This window comes from Sapajus apella, unplaced genomic scaffold (assembly GCF_009761245.1).
Source record: "Sapajus apella isolate SASKATOON/1434 unplaced genomic scaffold, GSC_monkey_1.0 scaffold24, whole genome shotgun sequence".
In the NCBI taxonomy this organism is placed as follows: domain Eukaryota; kingdom Metazoa; phylum Chordata; class Mammalia; order Primates; family Cebidae; genus Sapajus; species Sapajus apella.
Window position 1 is genome coordinate 20873901 of NW_022436964.1, and position 23143 is coordinate 20897043.

General features: G+C 41.3%; 1 protein-coding gene and 1 pseudogene across 6 annotated transcripts in view; one reads left to right on the forward strand and one right to left on the reverse strand.

The window, feature by feature from the left end:
- Positions 1–402: 402 nt before the first annotated feature.
- The window catches only part of SPATA6L (spermatogenesis associated 6 like), a 60484-nt gene continuing 37743 nt past the window's right edge, over positions 403–23143 (reverse strand). For 4 of the 6 annotated variants that reach the window (XM_032291038.1, XM_032291042.1, XM_032291041.1 and 1 more), the window contains 7 exons: positions 22648–22725; positions 17159–17392; positions 14458–14560; positions 11068–11102; positions 10130–10317; positions 3286–3379; positions 403–2226 (listed from right to left, as the gene is read on the reverse strand). In XM_032291038.1, the coding sequence (XP_032146929.1) occupies positions 2137–2226; positions 3286–3379; positions 10130–10317; positions 11068–11102; positions 14458–14560; positions 17159–17392; positions 22648–22725 (822 nt within the window). In that variant the 3' untranslated portion in view covers positions 403–2136. Of the gene's footprint in view, positions 2227–3285; positions 3380–10129; positions 10318–11067; positions 11103–14457; positions 14561–17158; positions 17395–18253; positions 18518–22647; positions 22726–23143 lie in introns of those variants that run through there. The other 2 variants (XM_032291044.1, XM_032291039.1) reach the window with 2 other exon arrangements.
- On the forward strand, positions 19945–20750 carry LOC116559867 (annotated as a pseudogene).

Genomic DNA, 23143 nt, shown 5'->3' on the forward strand with positions numbered 1-23143 from the left:
TCAAGAAAAGCCGGGACTGGGACACACAGTGGGAGCCACTGTGTTGTGTGTGTTGGATGCCTCCTGCCTGGGATCTGTCTTCCCAACCCGCAGGAGTGGCTCTGGCTGTTCTGTTTTAGCTATTTCATCTTGCTTGTTTGGATCTTTCCCAGACTCACTGAGATGGATACTCAGCATCTTTCAAATACATGCCCTGTTTGTTTAAGATTAGCCAGAATCTTTTTCATAATCACTAAACCTTCACTAAAATGACCCTCTAGGATCCCAGCCTCACCAGGAATCCATGACTCAAGGAGTGGGGTCAGGGGAGAGCTTCCAGAGAAGGTATTCTAAGCATATTCCAAACCACTGGGTGGGAATTCCTGTTATGTAGGAAACCTGTTTTCCAAGATAGAATTGATGTGGCTTTTTTTTTTTCTTTTCTTACCTTCTCTCTATCCCCAACATCAGAGTATACATATCAGCTGGTTCAGGGCTCTATGTAACTTGATATTACCCATGCTGAAATTCAACAAAATTTGGCATTTGGTAATCATGTGGCCTATGTTCCCATAACTACCTAAGTAATTGCCTAGATGGCTATTTTGGTAACCAGAGAGTAAATGGCCCAGAATCCATCCTTTAATCTAGCAAGCAGAATGTTCTAAGGTAGAAGCCTGCAGAATGGGCAATTACTTAGCTGTCCTGCACCTTCTTCTGTGCTAAAGGTGGGGAGCCCTGGCCACCCCTAGGGTAAGCCGATTTGTGCTATAAAGCACGAGTGACCCTCAAACCAGACTTTCAGGAGCCAGACTACAATGAAAATTTAGCAGGTCATCCCACACTCCTTTACTGTTTAGAAAGACGCATAATTATTCTGATCCTGCTGAATGAGGACTACACAGTACAAAGCTATAGGATCCTAGTGGGAGACTTCTTAAGGCAATGCCCACAAACTCTGCTTGGGTTCCAAAGGGCCCTCTTTCTCCCCATGGATTTCCATGTATGATTATACTCTAGCTTTGGAAATGCAATAGAATGTAGTGGTTAAGAGGCTGTTCTCTGAAGCCACACTACCCAGGTCCATATTCTCAGCTCCACCATTCATTAGCCATGTCACCTTGAGCAACGGACCTAACCTATGCCTCAGTTTCCCTATCTGTAAGATGAAACTAATGATAGTACCTATCTCATCAGATTGTCCTGAGAATTAGATATGAACTTGTTTAATATACGTGAAGTATGTGGACAAGTCTCAGCACTCAGGCCGCATGTTATAAGGAAGGGCGATATTATTCTGAGCCTGGGTTAGAAATGGAAAAGAAAAGAACATATGAGAAACAATGATGTCCCAAAATGTGACTAACTACTTGCCACCAATCTGAATTCTAGAGTTGCCTTGTTACCTCATTCAACATACATTTATAAAAACTCTTTACTGAGCAGCAACCATCATGAAGGATCAGGTGATACAGGGACAGCAGCAAGGTGGAGGTGGGAAGGCAGGTTCTTGTTCAGTACACACACCTAGTACATGTGTTTGAAAAATTAAATGTGATTCCACTGTACAGTACTAAATGCTGGGTATAAAGCAGTGAGCAGCAGGCACAGATCCCTCATCTCATAAAGGTTTCATTCTGGTAGAAGAGATGAATTTTAAACAATCAGCCCAGATCAAATATAATAATAAATTGTGTCATAATTTACGAAGGAAAAATGCAGGGTGCTAAAGGGTACATATCAGAGGGAGAGGGAGTGTTGTGTCATAGAAAGTCATGAGGCTAGAAGGACAAATAGGAGTTATCCAAGCAGAGTCAGGAAGACATAGTCCAGATGTAGAAAACAACATGTACAAAGACCCCACAGCGGGAAAGAGCTCGTGTTCAAAGAACTGAAAGAAGGCTGGAAGGTCCATTAGATAAAGGGTGATGTTGGGGTCAGGGGAAATGATTACAAGAGGAATCAAGAGAGCTGGAAGACACATGCACTGCCATTATTATATAGAGTGAGGAAAGAACATGGTTCTTGGGTCTCTTCCAAGTCTCCCATCCTCCAAACTTTCTAGTTACTTCATATTGAAAGGATGAAACTGAAAGTCTTTTAGCAAATCAAGATAAGGAAAAGCACTTAAGCTGCTTACTTATATAAGACAGTAGCTTAAAAATATCTCTGTTCACGCAGTGGGTATTGCTTCAGAGGGTAGCTTTGTCTTTCGATGATATAATTTACTTCAGACGTAGAATCTTCCTACAACAAAAACGAATCCAGCAATTTTTATTATCCATAACATAACAGAGATGGATGATACCCAGATATGTAGTTTTGCATGTAAGAGGTCTGTGCATCCCATTTATGCTGTATATGGGGTTCACTATATATGTGTGTATGTGGAGTCTTTCTTTTTTTTGTAGAAGCAAGGTCTCATTATGTTGCCAGGCTGGTCTTGAACCTCCTGGCCTCAAGGGATCCTCCTTCCTCAGCCTCCCAAAGTACTGGGATTACAGGTTTGAGCCCCAAACCAGGCCTTTGTTTACATTTTAAAGAGATTCCTTACTTGAAAAGGTTGGGAATTAAAGCAAGGCCAATGGCTTTGCAAAAAAGAAGTAAAATAATTCACTACCCCCATGGTTAGGGTAAACAACATTTAAGTGTCATCCTGCAAATCTACCATATGCCAGTATTTAATAAGCCGAGAAGACTCGTTCAACTACATGGCATCATTAAATTCAGCCACTGGGGGCACTGTTAACCTTTATTTGAATTCTTTTGAACTGGTGAAAGGCCACTTAGCTGTGTATCTGAAGCAGTGACAGAGGGCTGGGAATATCTACCAATGAATCAGAAGCACTCCCCACACCTCCATAAAAGTCATACAGCCAAAACCACCTTATTAAATTTAGAACAAGTTTCTTCCAGGTTGTGGCCTTACAGAGCTCACACATCCAACTGTATTCCTCCCTGGATTGGGAGTCATGTGTGCAGGGGAAGAGAATGTTCTGTGAGCCTGTCTTCCCTTTTGAAAGGACCTCTGCTTGATGACTGCTGTGAATCAAATTAGCTACTACTTTTCCGTCGGATCCAAGCCCCATTGTCTCATCCTCATGGAGCCAGATCTGACTCCCAACCAAGTCAAGTACCTGTCGGTAATTTCCTCTCAGGACAAAAGGTAATCTCCTCAGTAAGCCTCACAATTTTCCACTTACTTTTGTGGTTATTTGATTAATGTCTGTCTCCCCAACCAGACTGTAAGTCCATGTTCCCATATTATTTAGTGAGCAAATATCTAGTTTTATAACAAAGTCCAACCTTGTTTTTGTGCTGCTGAGCTCTGTGGGCTGTCAGAAGACTGCATACCCTCTCATGGATATTCTTCCATGTGGACTGAGAACCAGGATGGAACCTGCACAACAGATGGAACAGGGTGGAGTAGTAAGCATCTACCAAAAAAGACACTTAAAGCATTTGACAATATGGATTGATATTTAAAACTTAATCATCATTAAAAAACAGCAGCATCCAAAATGGTAAACGTAGTGTGATTTCAATGTCTCTCTTAAACCTACCCATAGGGAAAGCACTGGGGAATAAAAACTGCTCAGATATTAAGAATTTTTTGTGTTTCTATGTGTGGCTGAGTGATTCTTTTCTTCTTTATACTTTCCTGTGTTTTTAAGATATTTCTCTCATGAACAAACAAATTTAAAAAAATGTAAATTTTAAATTTACATTTAAAATTTTAATCCAAAAATTTTTAACAAAAAACTTAATCCCAGTTGCTGTTGTTTTAGGGATAGGGTCTTGCTCTGTCACTCAGGCTGAAGTACAGTGGCATGATCATAGCTCACTGCAGCCTTGAACTCTTGAACTCAAGCAATCCTCCAACTCCAGCCTCTCACATACAGAAGACTAACTAGGTACATGTCATCATGCCTGGCTAATTTTTTTTCTTTAAGAGATAGGGGATTGCTATGTTGCCCAGGCTGGTGTCAAACTCCTGGGCCAAAGGATCCTCCCACCGCAACCTCCTAAACAGCTGGGACTACTGGTATGCTCCACCATGAGGAGCTAATTTTTAAATATTTTGTAGAGACAGGGTCTCCCTGTGCTGTCCAGGCCTGTCTCAAACTCCTGCACTCAAGTGATCCTCCTGCCTCAACTTCTCAAAGTGCTAGAATTACAGGTGTGAATCACTATGCCCAGCCCCCAATCCTGGTAGGATAAAATCCTACCACCAGGATTTTATCTTATATCTCATTTTCTTTAGGCCACCCAGATTCCAAACTGAACCACAGGTTTGATAGTCTCTTTCAGTTCCTCAAACATAGAACATTTTCTACCTTCCATATGCATTTGGCAACACTATTTGTTCCCTCTTCTACTTTCCAATCCCTCTCCCTACTCTTATTAACTCCTACCCACCCTTCAGAGCTCAGTTCAATTGTTGAGCTCTCAGCAAATCCCTTCTGAGCCCTCTCCTAAAGAGTAGGTCAGCTTCCCTGTTATACGCAATTGCGGTTTCATTTATCTATACCTCATTAATATCACTTGCACCAGTAGACATTTTGTCATTATTTGGTTAGTGGTGGTTTTTACTTCTAGAGTGAAATTGAAGCTGAGAATCTTTGCTTAATAACTCATCCCAGGACAAAGAGGAACTGAATACCACAGTAAGTATTTAATAAATATTTCTTGGGTGACTAAATTCATTCTCTCATTCATTCATCATCCATTCATTTGTATTCAGGAGAGGGATGGTTACCAAATCCTAAAGTCTGAGGTATAACTAAGCTAAAAGTGTACATAGCAATTTAATAATGAAAGGCACAGATACTGTTTTCAAAAAACACTCAAAGAATTATAGCCACTTGGGGTCAGGCACGATGGCTCACACCTATAATCCCAGCACTTTGGGAGGCTGAGGCAGGCGGAACACTCGAGGCCAGGAGTGCCATACCAGCCTGGTCAACACGGTAAAAACCCATCTCTAATAAAAGTACAAAATATTAGCCAGTGTGGTGGCGGTACATCTGTAGTCCCAGACACTTGGGAGGCTGAGGCATTAGAATTGCTTGAACCCAGGAGGCGGAGGTTGCAGTGGGTCGAGATGGCACCACTATACTCCAGCCTGGGCAACACAGGGAGACTCTATCTCAAAAAAAAAAAAAAAAGAAATAAAAGGAAACAAGAAAAGATTCTCTTTATTTAATGTACAGTAAACACTGGAAATGACAGGAACATCTGGAAATTTAGTTGTTACTATGGCTACCATACTAATGACCGCCCTGTGCTGCTGCCCCTCTGCTTGGCTGGTTCCGGCCCACATCCGGGCCTCCATTCCAGCTCTCTCTGCAGCAAGCATGTCCCATTGGTTTCCAGGGAAACAAGACCAAGAGTACGAATAAATCTAAACAAATCCATTGCCAACCCAAGAAAACTCATAGCAAATGGAAGCACCACCTAAAGCACTGCCCATGTTTAAGACTACATACATTATTTCTATGCTTCTCTAGAATTTTTTTTTTTTTTTTTTTTTTTTTAGCCAGAGTCTCATTCTGTTGCCCAGGCTGGAATGCAGTGGCACAATCTCAGCTGACTGCAACCTCCGCCTCCTGGGTTCAAGCAATTCTCCCGCCTCAGTCTCCCGAGTAGCTGGGACTACAGGCATGCGCCACCACATCCAGCTAATTTTTGTATTTTTAGTAGAGACGGGGTTTTGCCATGTTTGCCAGGCTGGTCTTGAATTCCTGACCTCAAGTGATCTGCCCATCTCGCTTCCCAAAGTGCAGAGATTACAGGAGTGAGCCACCACGCCCAGCTTTTCTTGAAGAATGTTTAAGAGGAAGGAATAGAAATATGTTGAAGCTATAAATAAAGCTATCATTTAAAAACAGCCACCAGCAGCTGGATACAGTAAATGTTTTTTCATAGGTCTGGAGTAACCAATACCGAAGGGACCCCTATATTTGTTACCATTATTGTTACATGCAATTTATTTTACATTTGAAGATCTTGGAGACTGATGAGTCAACAGACAGCAGCAGGGCTGTGCCTTTACTACAGCCTTCTCCATGGGCTCTACCTTCTCCTCGAGCAATGTGGTGGGAGAGGATAATGCTGAAGGGGCATGATACTATTCAGAAGGTGGATATAGGGAACAGGCGTGGCAGTGTTCCTCCCTCCTTTAGTACTACCATTGTTCACTCTGATAAAGCCTTTTCTACTTCTTCCATTCAAACCTTGGGCTGACTCTCACTCCGAAATTTGTCTCCCAATTCGTTCCTACAAGCTTGGCCCTTACTGAGTTCACCTGCAGAAACGCAACAGGTATTCTCATGCACCCTTGTGATCTGGGCACAGAGAAGGCGGTCCCGAAAGTCCTGGGGTGGAAAGAACAGCGAGTGAGTGGAGGCACAGTGCTGGCAACTCCCAGTGTCCCGGGAATCTGCCCCTGTGATCACTCTAAAGCCAACGGGCAATGGGTTCTTCTGCAAGAATAGGAAGGTCACGTCCCTCATTCAAAAGAACTGTTGTTAAAATATTATCTTCAGGGCCACTTCTCTGGTGTTAAGGTGACCAGCTGTCTTAGTTTACCTGGGACTGAGGGGTTTCCCAGGATGCAAACTTTTGGTACTAAAACCAGGACAGCCATGGGTAAACTGGATGGCCCCTTTGTGGTTGTGTTATTCTTTATCGCTGATAATCATGGCCTATTTACAAACACATAGTCCAACTAGATCCCAAGTTACCAGTTTAGAGAGACTTTGGGCAGAAAGAATTTTCTGCCTCATCAGAGACAGTCAATAAAACTCTGGTCTGCTCCTAAGACTCATCTTTCTGAAATCACTTGTGTCTACTCCTGTGACTAACATCACAGAGCGCCTCACTCCTTCCAAGCAAAGCCCAAACTCCCTAGGTCAGCCAACAAGGTCCCCCTCAGAACTTTGAGCCCTGGCACCCACTTTCTCCCAAACTCATCTCACTGCTGGAAGCTGACAGTGCCCCTGCCTGCCATCTCCCCTCACTCACCTCCATGAACCCCATCATAATCCAATCTTCTCCCCTTGTGGCCACAAGAAAGCATCACCTCCTCCACAAAACACTCTGGAAGTACCACCTTCTTCTTTATACTCCAGTAACTTTTGTTCCACAATATTCACAAAGTTCTGCCTTGTAGAAAGCTCTTTGCACGCTTTTCTATTATTATTTTTTATATCTTCTGCTAGGTTGCAAGTTTTCAGAGATCAGAAGAAATGTCTTAAATGTTAGTGTTCCCATTCCAGGCCTAGCAGATTGAGTATCAATCCTGCTTTCCCTCTTAACCACGGATTTCATGTGCTCCCCGCCCACACACTCAATTCCAATCCCAGTTGATTCTGACTCAGTAAACATGAGGCAATTCTTCTTTTGGCCAGAGTTGAGAATTGCTGGCCTGCTGCATAAAGACACTCAGGAAAGGCTGGCTGAATGAATGCATAAACCATCTAATATGTATTTAAAGAGAAAAGAGTCCTTCTCAGATCTCTCTCCTGATGGAATTAATTTCCTCCCACTCTTTCTTTCCCCTGCATTTGGATTGTACTTCTGTTAAGTACCTACCACAATCTATCTCATATTCAGTGACATGGCAGTATGCCTGCCTTCCTGTCTAGTGTGTGGACCAGTGGAAAGCACAGATGTGTTGTGATGGTGTCTACTGCCCATAACAGTGGACCAGTAACAGCGTGCTCAATACAGTCTCTCAGAAAAGCTTGCTGTACCGACTTTAAGGAGTTTGGGGGGTGTTATATATACAAGGCAGAGGGACAGAAACCATGGCTAACCCCAGTTCTGGCATCTGAGAAGCATTTTATGTCTGTAAGATGGATCTTTGATCATCACGCCCATTTTATTTTATTTTAAGACAGCCTCGTTGCCCAGGCTGGAGTGCAAAGGTACGATCTCAGCTCACTGCAACCTCTGCCTCCCAGGCTCAAACAATTCTCTTACCTCAGTCTCCCAAGTAGCTGGGATTACAGGCATATACCATCATGCCTGGCTAATTCTGTATTTTTAGTAGGGATGGGGTTTCTCCATTTTGGTCAGGCTGGTCTTGAGCTCCTGATTTCAGGTGATCCACCCACCTCGGCCTCCCAAAGTACTGGGATTATAGGCGTGAACCACTGCAACCAGCCCATCACAGCCATTTTGAAGATGAGGAAACTGAGGTCTAAAAGGTTGAAGCCGGGCACAGTGACTCATGCCTGTACCCAGCACTTTGGGAAGCCAAGACAACTGCTTGAGTCCAGGAGTTTGAGAAGACCCTGGGCAATACAGTAAGACTCCGTCTCTAAAAAAATTAGCTAGGCATGGTGATGTGTACCTGTAGTCCCAGATACTCAGAAGGCTGAGGCAGGAGGATTGCTTGAGCTGGGGAGGTCAAGGTTACAGTGAGCTGTGATTGTGCCACTGCATTCCAGCCTGGGTGACAAAGCAAGATCCCACCTCAAAAATAAAAATTAATTTAAACAATAGATTGAGTAGCTGTGTGAAATCACCCAGCACTTAAAGACACTTGAGCACTAAGGCCCATGTCTACTGACCACTGCCAATTGAAAGTTCTTTCCATTCTTCGTTTAAAACCAATCCTCTACAAGTCTTTAAATCGAGGATAATCTCCTGTGCTTTGACAATGTGCTGAATTCCAGGCTGGTGGCAAAAGCATAAGACAGGAGGGGGCCGGGCGCGGTGGCTCACGCCTGTAATCCCAGCACTTTGAGAGGCCGAGGCGGGTGGATCACGAGGTCAAGAGCTCGAGACCATCCTGGTCAACATGGTGAAACCCCGTCTCTACTAAAAATACAAAAATTAGCTGGGCATGGTGGCGCGTGCCTGTAATCCCAGCTACTCAGGAAGCTGAGGCAGGAGAATTGCCTGAACCCAGGAGGCGGCGGTTGCAGTGAGCCGAGATCGCGCCATTGCACTCCAGCCTGGGTAACAAGAGCGAAACTCCGTCTCAACAAAAAGAAAAAAAAAAAAAAGACAGGAGGGGACAGAGGCTAGGCACAGAAAGGGGTTGTGTGTCTCTGACCACCTGTCTCTGTGTGCCAGAGCCAGTTTTTAAAAAATCTATGTTATTCTTTTCTTCTAATAAAGTAACTAATCAAAAACTCACCATACATTAATTGATTTTATTAAAATATTTGATCTGACTTCCTTAAATCCATGATTTAACATTTGAATATAGACTTATTTTGCCATTTCTGAAAACACTAAGAAGGGATTGCCACTTTCTTAGTATACCTCAAAGTTAATATAATTCCTGTAAAAATTTCAGGGCTACTGTGATTCTGGGATATATTTACTCTGAGTCTCTCTGTGAGCAATTGTGTTATTTTGGTATGCAGAGTTTGCTTCTTATTCTCGTCACTAATAATGCAGAGAAAAGCAGATTGGCATATCCTTCATTCAAAACAATGATCTTATAAATATTATTTTCAGTGCCACTTTCCTGAAGTTAAAGTAACCAACTGTCCTGGTTTGCCTAAGACTCAAGGGTTTCCTAGAATGCAGGCCTTTCAGGCTAAAATTAGGTAGACCCAAGCAAACCAATGGTTCCTTACTCTACTTAGAGAGTGCAGTTTAGCAAAAAAAGATTTCTGCTCTTACTCTCTGACCTGCTCTCCAGACATATGCAAATGCATTTTTATGGTTTGTGAAAATAATGTAAACAAAGAAATCATGTCTAAAAAAAGACTATACACTCATATGCTAACAACATTTGTCTTTGGGTAGTAGGACTATGTGTAATTTTTTTCACTTTTTTTTTCTGTAATTTTCAAACTTCCGGTAGTGAACATTTTTGTACTGGTAAAATAAAAAGGGTTAGTTTTTAAATTTATGACAAATAAAAATAGGTATCTAAATACTACCTATGTCAAAGTTAGTTGTCTATCCCATTTATAGCAAATATCCTGATAAATGCTTTCCAGAGGCAAGAGGAAAGGCTCCACTCTGACTTTTGGGTAGATTTTTAAAGAAACGATCATTTTTTCATATCAAGGTGTCACCAGCTGAATATTCCTAAGAAAAGAAACTGATGAAATGACCTCGCTTTACCCCTGCCAGGCCACAACGTACTCTTCAGACAAACAGATGGGTGCTTGCCACTGACCTTTTTCGGAGAAGGGGCTGATCCAGGGGGCCAGGAGATCTGGAGTGCTGGGAGGTAGAAAATGAAGCTTTCCCATGGAAACTGGCATCCCCTTGTTTACTGGGTGAGGGCTTTCCAAATTTACTTGAATCTAAATGTGATGTTGACTCGCTCCTTAAAACAATCCGTTCATCTGGCTCTTTAATAATCTGAGTGACAATGCACATTTAGTTGTAATTTTGCTTCTGTTTGCTTAATTTAGAGCTTGGGATGGGGTTGGACAAGGAAGACAACTAGGGCTAAGACGACAGAATATTGGCCCAGGGATGTCCTGCAAATAGAACAGGGTCTGGAGCAGAGAAGACTAGCAACAAAATGCTCAGGAGTTAAGACCAAAGAAAAATAACCAAAAGTCTGTATGTTTGAGATATATTAATAAACCAAAATAAACTCATGCTCTGAACTTTGATTTCTGGGGACTAGGGATTATTGGATCTGGGAAGAATATAATTTTAACAAAATATTTAAGCACTATGGCTTAAGAAATATAGTATATTCCATTTTCTTTGCGTAAATCTATTCTCATATTGTGCCACAGAAATTTGAAGCTTCACTTTGACAAACCAATCAAGCTTCAAGAACAAGCGATTTGCCACCTCTATGTATAAAGGTATTTGATTAGAGAAAAAGCAATGAAAATAACTATCAATAAAGTAGGTATTGGGTATAGACACACCCTCCTTGGTGATTCATCCTACTTATATAAGGGACACAAACCAACTAACCCCAAAACAAAGTATAACATGGCGTCTGGACACATCTGCATGTAGACACTAAACTATAGCAATTCCACCTACGCAGACTAACTAAAAATATCCACCACTGATTGGAAAAAGCACAATAATTGATATAAGATAGCTGGAAGTAAATCATTTTACAAATTCTACTTCTAAAATTACCTTTATGTTAGCTGCAAGGCTGTCAAGAGAAGAAGCTACAAGAAAGAGGAACAGGTGTTTCAATGACTCATTAATACCATTTCACTTTAAAACTGCCATTATATGTATTCTACAGCAGTACAAAAATTTTAGACAATGAATGAATTATTTAAAAACTTAAATGTTCCCTTGTAAATTACACTATCACTTTTAAGTCTCCCTTGAGAGGTCAACAATGAGGTTTTATTTTCAATGACAGCATACATGGAAGGGGGAAGGGTAAGGCAAGTCTAAAGTGAATGTGGAATTTCAATAACTCTTAAGCAGCCTGAAAAACTCATATTTGAGCAGGTGCCCAAAACCTGAAAGAAAGTACTGTGGTCTAATATAAAATTTATAAACTCTTGCCTCCCCTGCCATTATCTTTGGGTTTCATGGAATCCCATTGATGCAGGAGTTCTTGAATATAATTGTCCAAGATGGACACAAATGTTAACTTGAGACAACAAATATGTAACAGCTTGGAAAAACATAGAACATAGCAAAAACGGAAATCATTATGATGACCCTCAATGATCATGATAGGTAAGTAGACCTAATGCTTGAGTACACTAAGGCTGACTAGGAAATTAAGCATGAAATACATACAGGGAAAGTGAAGACTAGGTTGGACTTTTCCAGGTTGATTTAAAAATGTTTTTAAAACGAGTATTTGTAAGGCAATGCTAAGGTCACCATGGCTTCCCCCAATGTGACCGGGACTCAGGCAATGACAAGGGACTTTTTCTGCACTGCTGATCCCGCTCCCCATGTCACTGGTAGATATAAAATGAGATTTTTTTGAAATTCTGACCATTTTCATATCCTTTGGGCATACACATATGTATGTGCCACCTTGTCCCAGGAACTCTCTTCTCTCCCACCCCCAGCTAGGGCAGAGAGTTAGCAATGCTAAGGCCCTTTCAGCAATAGCCACAAACCTGCCCTGTGGCCTCACAACCTCCTTCCTTCTGGTTTTGAGCCCTTCCTTTCACAGAGGGAGCTCGCCTTCCTTCCCTTGCTTCTCAAAGTGCAGTCCATGGATTAGCAGCATCCGTATCACCTGGAAGCTTGTTAGAAAAGGAAAATCCTAAGCTCCACACCAGCCCTACTGAATCAGAATCTGCAGTTTAACAAGAGCCCCAGGTGATTCAAATGCACATTCAAGTTTGTGAAACACTTCTGTATTCTACCTTAGGCCTGGATGAATGAGCTGACAAGTGACCTAAGCAAAGGTCTGGCTTGAAAGCTACAGGGATTCCAAGGATCTGAGCCCAGAGGTTTGAATGTCTTCTCTAAATGTAGGCAGGCCAAAAACTTGATGTGTGACCTTTACACACACTGTAACCTCTCTGGAACCTTAGTTTTTTCCACCTGCCAGGATTAAGAAAAGACAAAGGCCAAGACCGTTGTGATATGTGAGTCCCATCACAATAGAGCCTGCATTAAACCCAGCTTGACCTCCCTAGGAAAGGACATTTGCTGTTGCCTGATTTCTCTGCAGTAGGGAAAACAATGCTGCTTCATAAGCTACACAGGTGATTTTCAATTCAAAGAACTTAAATTAAATGCCATAGGTAATGAAGCACTTTCTGCTTCAAACCCTGTACTCTGTCCTTAGCCAGCTGCTGTCAAACGGCCACCACAGTCTAAGAATACTAGCTTAAGTCACCATAAGAGACTTAAAAGTAGCCCCTTAAAAGACTTTTAAGTCTAAGAAAAGAAATTCTACTGTCAGGGATGGCAATAGATGGAAAATCCAGTACAACTAGCAGGCAAACAAATGGACCGCCACCATTCCTTTCCAGCCTAAGAATTTTGATTAAGCTCAGGAATGGCTGATCTTCACTGACATGACCTTCACTACTGACATGATTCATGGATTTCAGTCAAAAGCCTACAAGGGATTCCTTAATCCAGTGACTCTCAATGTGTAGTCCAGGGATCTCTTCCAGGGGTTCCCAAGACCTATCATGAGATCTGCAAGGTCAAACTCTTTTCATAATGATACTAAGACATGATTTGCTGCTTTCATTCTTATTCTCTCATGACTGTACAATGGAGTTTTCCAAAAGCTACAATGATGTCACGGCATCACCATTTGGATGGCTAATGGAATGTGTGCTACTCTATTCTTGTATTTTATTTTATTTATTTATTTTTTTTTTTTTGAGACGGAGTTTTGCTCTTGTTACCCAGGCTGGAGTGCAATGGCGCGATCTCGGCTCACCGCAACCTCCGCCTCCTGGGTTCAGGCAATTCTCCTGCCCCAGCCTCCTGAGTAGCTGGGATTACAGGCACGCGCCACCATGCCCAGCTAATTTTTTGTAGTTTTTAGTAGAGATGGGGTTTCACCGTGTTGACCAGGATGGTCTCGATCTCTTGACCTCGTAATCCACCCGCCTCGGCCTCCCAAAGTGCTGGGATTACAGGCTTGGGCCACCGTGCCCGGCCTATTCTTGTATTTTAAAAATTTATCAGTTTTAGCCAGGCGCAGTGGCTCACGCCTGTAATCCCAGCATTTTGGGAGGCTGAGGCAGGCAGATCACAAGTTCAGGAGTTCAAGACCGGCCTGGCCAATATGGTGAAACTCCATCTCTACTAAAAATATAAAAAAAACTAGCTGGGCCTGGTGGCATGTGCCCATAGTCCCAGCTATTTGGGAGGCTGAGTCAGGAGAACTGCTTGAACCCAGGAGGCGGAGGTTGCAGTGAGCAGAGATTATGCCACTGCATTCCAGCCTAGGCAATAGAGGGAGACTCTGTCTCAAAAAAAAAAAAATTATCAGTTTTAATTTCTAACATGCTAAATACTGATATTATCCACATCAGGAAAAGCTCTTTGGGCTCCTCAAGAATATTTAGGAATCCAAAAGGGCCTGAAATCTAAAGGGTTGAGAACACCCTGCCTTCATCTAACTGCTTCAGATAGAGCTGGCTTCCCACCTCCCTCACATGAAATCTTCTAAAGCAAATATTACATCACCTGTTGACCATCAATATCCTGTTTTTCTCCACCAAGAAAAATTGAAAGCCTTATTTATTAGGCATTAATGGTGACTTTGCAAGGAGTTCGCAGCAGGACAAGTTGTACTCTGCTTTCCCAGCCCAGCCAGGGAACGACTGCAACCACAGCTCACTCAGCACGCCTCTCAGAACCATCCCCTCCAACGGTAAGGGGAACTCAGACAGAAGCTTCTCAGCGACTGTGCTTTGTGAGAATACTGCCCTGGAAATTCCACAGCTGGCAAGTACTTGAGAATTAGGTCCAAAATTCCCAACTTAACCTGTGATTCCTCAGAATGAAAGAGTATACATAGGACACATTTGTGGCCATAGGGAAATGTACAGGAGTAACAAGAAACTCGAGTACCTCTTCTCATTGGAAACGGAAAGTCTGAAAACTTAGATTTTCTTCTAGACCTCCTCAAATGATGCTCTGAAATATTCTCACCAAAGGGCTTTGCACTGTCCACCTGAAAGTAAAGGAAAGAAGTAATACTAGAATCCACTGTAGCTTCTGGAGCCCTCCCCTCATTACTGGTAATGACTGTCTCCCCTTCAATCACATAATTGTAAAGAGAAGGCTGGAGAACCATCTACATCAAAGTCTCCAAGTGTGTTACATGTTATGCCTAAAAGGAGAAACTGTCCTTCACTGAGGCTAGAACATTGAGGACATGGGCTAAACACTAGCATAAAAATCTAAAGTTAGACCCACATTATATTCCAACAACTGGTAAGCATCCCACACAGAAAGAGATCAAGTGAAGCTTTATTTCACAATCTCGTAAATATGACGGCGTTTCACATTCCTTAAACACTATGAGTAGTGCTGGCCTAAGTGGGGTCCTCACTGACAGCAAGGGATTCCCATAAGATGACATTTCTACTTTCCACATTCGTTTCTGGTCTGAGTGTCTTCATTCTTGAAAAAGGGATAATGATAACTATATTATTTTACCTATGGTGACTGACCATATTTTCCTAAAGAAAAATTGGGTAACATGATCTGCAAACAAGTCAAAATACTTGAACTAGGGACTCTTCTAAAATATCTTCAATATAGAGTTGCTGGATTTTTTTTACTTTGTTTACTTCCGTCTTTTTAAATTTTAATAAGGCAGGTTATAATGTTACTTTTCATTCTACTTTAATATACTGACTTGAATTTACAGTCTTTACAACATCAGGTTTTCTAAATTTTAATGCCTCTACTTAAGGAAATATCACATATCAGAAAATCTAACTAAATAAAAAATTATGTAAAATCATTAATAAAAGAGCTTGGCACATAGGAAAAGCTGTATAAGAATTTGTCAAATTAAATAGTATTAAGCAAGTTTTAATCCCTTAAGAAATCTACCAAGATTTTAAGGTTACTTAGTTCATAATGGCATGGACTGAAGTTGTATTTTATAATAATTTGCATCAAATCAAGTAAATCAGATTTATTTTCAATAAAATGAAATAAATGAACTCAATTAGATATTTTATGGTGCCATGTTTAAAGATTGGTCGTTAGATTTTTAGCCAGATGTCATTACCCAGGCCTCCAAGACAACAGCTGTTGTATATTTTTTGTAGGTAGCTGTTCAGCAGTTTCTAGCCAAACAGCTCTGTTCTACCTACAAACCAACTCTACATACAGTCATCTCAACAGCACCTTCACTTCAAGACTTACTACACTTCACAGTCTCTGTCTAATACATAAACATTAACAGGGGTGGCTTTAAATCAAAATAGCAATGTAATGATACTATCAATAGTTAACATTCTGGAGCATAAGTCATTAAATAGAACATGAAATTGTGTTCATGTAGACTATGAAATAATACAGAAAATTTTTAATATAATGTTAATTGGAATATATAGGAAAACTAATCTATACATACAGTAAAATTACAACTTTGTGGAAAAAATTAAGCCTATGAATGCAAAAATAAGGCAGAGAAATTGCGTCAAATTAAATCAAACAATGATTTTATTATACTGGTAAGCCAATGGATAATTTTTTTCTTGAACTTTTCTATGTTTTCCATTACGTTTATAGTAGCAAAAAATTTGTAGGCCGCGTGCAGTGGCTCATGCTGTAATCCCAGTACTTGGGGAGACTGAGGCGGGTGGATCATTTGAGGTCAGGAGTTCGAGACCAGCCTGATCAACATGGTGAAACCTCATCTCTACTAAAAATACAAAAATTAGCCAGGTATGGTGGTGGGCACCTATAATCCCAACTACTCAGGAGGCTGAGGCAGGAGAGTCACTTGAACCCAAAAGGCGGAGGTTGCAGTGAGCTGAGATCATGTCACTGCACTCTAGCCTGGGTGACAGAGAAAGACTCCATCTCAAAAAAAAAAAAAAAATTGTAAAGAGACTAAGAGAACTAGTGTGATTAAATTTGTCCACTACCTGAGGGCAAAATCTAAGATGACTTTAATTAAGGGCTTTGAATATGCCACAACATTGCTTCTTCCTGCAAACAAACTTTTCTGGCTTTTCAAAGTATGGCCACTGAGCACCAATCTCATTAAGAAAATTCAGGAGACTAAGTCAGGGGAGTTGCTTGAACCTGGGCAGTGGAGAATGCCATGAGCCGAGATCATGCCGCTGCACTACAGCCTGGGCAACAGAGCAAGACTCCTTCTCAAAAAAAAAAAAAGAAAAAGAAAAAGAAAGAAAACTCAGGCAGTTTTCTCTAAAACTGATGAAGCTTTAGTTCTGGACTGATACAGAGTGCATGCCAACCTTAGCTATGTGTTTTCAACCTCTGTCAGTTCATTGACTCTTCAGGATAATGGCAAGTTATCATTATACTCTGTTAATAATTTTCAAAAATTAAAAATAGGGATGGCTGACATTTACTGAGCAAATCCCCTGTAAAGGTACCTTTCTAGGAGTTTCCTGACAATGATCTAGGAAATTAACATAATTTAATCACAATTATTATTCAATTTGAAGTCCCTTTTTATTTAATATTACTCATTTGTTTTTATAGCTCAATCTTCCTTTATTCCACACTCATCCACATCCTCACTATTGCAAAGTACTCTAAAAAATAATTTTAGGCTCACATGTCTAACAACGAATGGAGGCTTGCTTCCTCCAAAGATTTTGAAATTATTTCCAAGGTTCAACTGAGCTGGCTGGTCCTGGAAGAAACGCCTGGTAGAATATGGAGAGGGAGCCCGGGCTTGCATGCCTTTGGGCAGTCTATTGAGATTATTCTCCTTTGGTTTCATCTTTATAGTATTTAATATTGGTTCATGTGATGTAAATAAAGGCCTTCGTGACTCATGTCTTTCTTCCTGAAATAAACAAACAAAAAAGAATATTTTTTAAAATAAACAAAGAAAAGAAGAAAATTCTATCAGAATATAACTGTATTTAATTGAACTTTTACAAATTAAGGTAGAAAACTGGACATCTCAGATATATAAAACATAAATTTAAGGAAGGACATTTCTCTAATTTTTGTTCCTGTTCAGTTTAACATCAGTAGTATTTATAACTTGCTAGTATAATGTATTCAACTAATTAACAGTTAGCTTCATTTATAATAGGGGAAAGTTAGAAAGTGTCAGACACCTCCAATAGATGATAAAGAATTTGACACACACTGGGGTCTGGCAATTTCACTTCCAGGAATGTATTATAAGGAAATAACTATGGCTATATGTATATCTACAAAAATGCTTATGATAGTTTAAAAGTTAGAAATCAACTGTATTAGTGAGTAAGCAATTGCGCTCACTTGCAAATCCACCTCGGCCATATGAGACTGGTCCAGGGACTCTACAAACCCTCTTTTTGCTTTTCCAGCTGGTCTCTTTAGCCTCTGCCACTAGAGGGTGCTAGAGAAAGTGCAAGGCTGGAGGAGCTATGGTGACTGGCTACTTTCAGTTTTGCATTCTATTCCTGTTAGCATCATTCCAGCAACCATTGTTCGCCTGGACAGCTGCAAATGGCTCCACATTACAGCCTTTCCCCTATTATGCCAGAACTAGCCTCATTGCACCCCCTCAGATATACCAGCAGCAGCTGGCCAAAGCCCCATATTCAGATTTGCATTTAGCATCACAGGAACCTTCCTCCAAGCTCCTGTGGCACCAGCAGTGAGCAGTGACCCTCCTTAGAGATCTGAGTCGCAGCTCATCAGAGTCCCCCCTTTGAATTCCTGAAGAAGCATCCAGGAAAACAGCCCCTCTTCAGAGGTCTGGGTCCCATTTCTGCAGTCTCTTCTTTAAGCTTCTGTGTTCTTCCTGAACCAACATCTTCCCTTTGTTTTCCCAGCCCTAAAGGTGGAAGCTGCTTCCTGCAGTTACTCTGTCATTTCAGCGTTCCCCTTTTAGCTTTCAGTCTTCCAACCCGTTTAGCCATTTTTTTCCTTTTTCTTTGAGACAGAGTCTCACTCTGTTCCCAGACTAGAGTGCAGTGGTGCAATCTCGGCTCACTGCAACCTCCTGATTCCCTGGTTCAAGTGATTCTCCTGCCTCAGCCTCCTAAGTAGCTGGGATTACAGGCACTCACCACCACGCCCAGATAATTTTTATATTTTTAGTAGAGACGAGGTTTCACCATGTTGGCCAGGATGGTCTTGATCTCCTAACCTCGTGATCACCCGCTTCGGCCTCCCAAAGTGCTGAGATTACAGGCATGAGCCACTGCGCCCCACCAGCAATTTTTAAAAATTAAACCTTTCTGTTACAATCACAAGTTTGGTATGGCTTCCTGACTGGACCGTTACTGATATATTGATTAAGTGCTCAACAAAAGGAAAAGAGCGGCCAGATTATAGTATTTCCATATGGAATACTAGGAAGCCACAAAAAATTGTCTGGCATAAGAATACTTGGGGACATGAGAAAATGTTCATGATAAATTAAATGAAAAAAGAAGGGTACATTCCAAAGCAACGATGTCTTAGGGAAAAAAGAAAAAAGAAGGGTACAAAATAATATGCACTGCATCGTGATCTCAATCTTTTGTAAAAGTATGTATGTGTATACAGAATATACCAAAAAACATTAATGCTGATCTCTAAATGGCAAGAATGAGACAGGTTTTTAAAATTTTTGGCCCTTTTTGCTTATTTATCTTTGTTTTCTAATTTTCTAAAATAAAGTGATATTTTGTTTTAAGAAAAAAACAGACTGAATGTGGTAGCTCATGTCTGTAATCCCAATACTTTGGGAGGCTGAAGCAGAGGATCTCTTGTGGTCAGGAGTTCAAGAAAAAAGAAAACCTATTTGTTTAAAAAGTTAACACTGAAAGGAAGACCTATACTAGGAATAGAATTTAAATGGTAGAATGGAAGAGAAAGAAACACTGAACAACTGCTATAAACACAACACAAATAAATTGGTGAGATGACAGAATAAATAAGGATAAACCAAAAGCAGATAATGCCTTCCTTAAAATTAATCATTGGTCTCCCATTATATGAGTTATTATGCTAAGAGGATTGATAGATTTGTACAGATTATTGGCTCTTCTCATTCAATATTCCTTAACACACAGCCCACATTTTCAAGGTCTTTTCTATGACCATACATGGGATCTGGGATAAGCATTTTGTTTCACTTACAGGTTTTACTTTACCCTGTCCCAAAGTTTCACACACTACCTTTATTTCTTCTCCATCTTGTCTAGAAAGTATTTTAAATGGCAACAACATTGTAAACAATAAGGTAAAAGCAAAACAGAAAGAAATTGGGGTGAGGGGACACCAGGACTGAAGAAGACAGTAAAATTGAGGTAGTACACATGGATGCCCTAAGACCCATCATGCTTACCAAAGATGGACCACGAATACAACTCTGAGTGTCAGCCTCAGCAAAAGAAAGATGGCCCCGGCGGGGCAAAGACTGTAGCCAAGAGGAAGAACTGGCAAGAGCTCACTCCGTCCGCGCAGCGTAAACTCGCGCATGCGCACTGGCCTTTGGCCAAGCAAGCTCTGTGGCTTTTGCCCTGGATGCTCAGCGTTAGGCAGTTTACGATGCTCATCGTTTTCCGGGCTCTGACGCCAGATCCATACTATTCTGTAAACTGAGGCGGTGATGCCCAAAAAATGGAAGCAATTACTCTAGGGTATCAAAAGACTGAAGCAAGCAATGAAACCTTTGCGCGGAGAGAAGGGAGACACAGCACGTGTGCGCAGCACCGCCCTCTTTTGGCGAAGCACCTAGGCCTGGCCCCTCTGGCGACCTGTAGCACGGCGGAGCAAGCACAGGTTTGCAGTCGCCATGGAGCCCAACGGGACCTACGAGCTGGGCTTCGTGGGTATTCGCTTCTGCCAGGAATGTAAAAACATGCTATACCCCAAGAAAGACAAGGAGAACCGCATTCTGTTCTATGCGTGCCGGAACTGTGATTACCAGCAGGAGGCTGACAACAGCTGCATCTATGTCAACAAGATCACGCACGAAGTGGACGAACTGACCCAGATTATCGCCGACGTGTCCCAGGACCCCAGGTTGCCGCAGACCGAGGACCACCCGTGCCAGAAGTGTGGCCACAAGGAGGCTGTGTTCTTCCAGTCACACAGTGCCCGGGCTGAGGACCCCATGCGTCTGTACTACGGGTGCACAGCCAGCCCCACACTGCGGCCACCACTGGACCGAGTGACCTCACCTCTCCCCCGAGTGTAATTAACACCAGAGTCCATGTGGAAAAAAAAAAAGATGGCCCCATGTTTACTGCAGCATTATTCACAATAGCCAAGATTTGAAATCAACCTAAGTGTCCATCAACAGACGAATGGATAAAGGAAATATATACACACAATGGAGTACTATTCAGCCACAAAAAAGAATGAGATCTTGTCTTGTAACAACATGGATGGAAGTTGAGGTCATTATATCAAGTGAAATAAGCCAGGCACAGAAAGACAAACATCACATGTTCTCACTTATTTGCGGGAGCTAAACATTAAAACAACTGAACTCATGGAGACAGAGAGTAGAATGAGAGTTACCAGAGGATGGGAAGGGTAGTTAGTGAGGGGTGGGGAAGATGGTTAATGAGTACAAAAAAAAATAGACTGAATAAGATCTAGTATTTGATAGCACAACATGGACTATAGTCAATAGTAATTTAATTGTAAATTTTAAAGTAACTAAAATAATATAATTGAATTGTTTGTAACTCAAATGATAAATGTTTTAGGTGATGGATACCTCATTTACTTTGATGTGATTATTACACACTGTATGCCTATATCAAAATATCTCATGTATGCCATAAATATACACAGGTACTATATATCCATAAAAAATTAAAATTTCTGGCCAAGTGCAGTGGCTCATGTCTGTAATCCCAGCACTTTAGGAGGCAGAAGTGGGCAGATCACAAGGTCAAGCCACGGTGAAACCCCAATTCTACTAAAAATACAAAAATTAGCTGGGCGTGGTGGCACATGCTTGTAGTCCCAGCTACTCGGGAGGCTGAGGCAGGAGAATCGCTTGAACATGGGAAGTGGAGGTTGCAGTGAGCCAAGATCGGGCAACTACACTCCAGCCTGGCAACAGAGTGAGACTTGAGACTCCGTCTCAAAAAAGGAAAAAAAAAAATTTTTTTAATTTAAAATTTTTATTTTATTTATTTATTGTTTTTTGTTTTTTTAGATGGGGTCTCACTCTGTAACCCAGGCTGAAGTACAGTGGAACCATCTCAGCTCACTGCAGCCTTGACATTCTGGGCTCAAGTGATTCTCCTAGGTAAGCCTCCCAAGTAGCTGAGGCTACAGGTGCATGCCACCAAGCCCAGCTAATCTTTGTATTTTTGGTAGAGATGGGGTTTCACCATGTTGCCCAGGCTCTTCTGTAACTCCTGACCTCAAGTGATCCACCCGCCTCGGACTCCCAAAGTGCTGGGATTACAGGCGTGAGCTACCATGCCCAGCCTAAAATTTTTTAATTTTTAAAAAAAGAAAGATGGAAACTATTGTTCATAAGATCAAAAGTCGGCGGGGCTCAGTGGCTCACACCTGTAATACCAGCACTTTGAGAGGCCAAAGCGGGCGGATCACGAGGTCAGGACTTTGAGTGAGACCAGCCTGGCCAACATGGTGAAACCCGTCTCTACTAAAAATACAAACATTAGTGGCACGTGGTGGCAGGCGCCTGATGGCCCAGCTACTCCGGAAGCTAAGGCAGGAGAATCCCTTGAAACCAGAAGGTGGAAGTTGCAGTGAGCGGAGAACGCGCCATTGCACTCCAGCCTGGGCAAAAGGGCGAAATTCCGTCTCAAGAAAAAACAACAACAAAAAAGTAAAAGTCATAGAACAACAACAAAAGCCAAGTAGCTGAGTTGTGATTTTAGCTTCGGAATCACCCTGCTTCCAGCTATATCATGCTACCAAACATATGTGCCAAACATACTCTAATATGACTGGCTGAGCAAACAGTTTGAATTACAGAAATTTAAACCTGCTAAAAACTTTCCAGGTTTCTTCTTGTTTAGTTTTATGTAAACTTGATAACTGAGTTTGGGCAAAAATTCTTTAAATTTGAAAAAAAAAAAATCCGGTCATTTCTATCACTAGATTTTTTATTGTACTTACAAGAAATCTGTTTCTGTGCAGAAACACACATTCTCTGATGGCTGTCCTTGTAGAAAACTCTATTTTGGGAGCAATGCCCTGAAAATAAAACAGCATAAAAAAGCAAATAAAATTACTAGAAACAGTTATTTGGCCATCTCATTCTAACTTGAAATCATACAAGAATCTAACTACTCTTCTATGTGGTTGGCATAATCCACACACATTATCTAAAATATATCTGTAATAAAAATAGCTAAACACTTATGTAACGTATATTATGGATCAGAGCCAGGCCTAAGTAATTTGTACATATTAACTCATCTACTCCTAACACAACCCCATGAGACAGGTTTTATAATAGTATCTCCTCAACTAAGACACAGTTTTAAGTAACTTGTCCATCTAGTACTAAATGCTATTAATTGAACCCAGGCATTCCAGCTCCAGTGTCCATGATGTTAGCTACTCTATTTAAAACACAGGAGCATGGAATTACATGAGATTACCTAGGGAG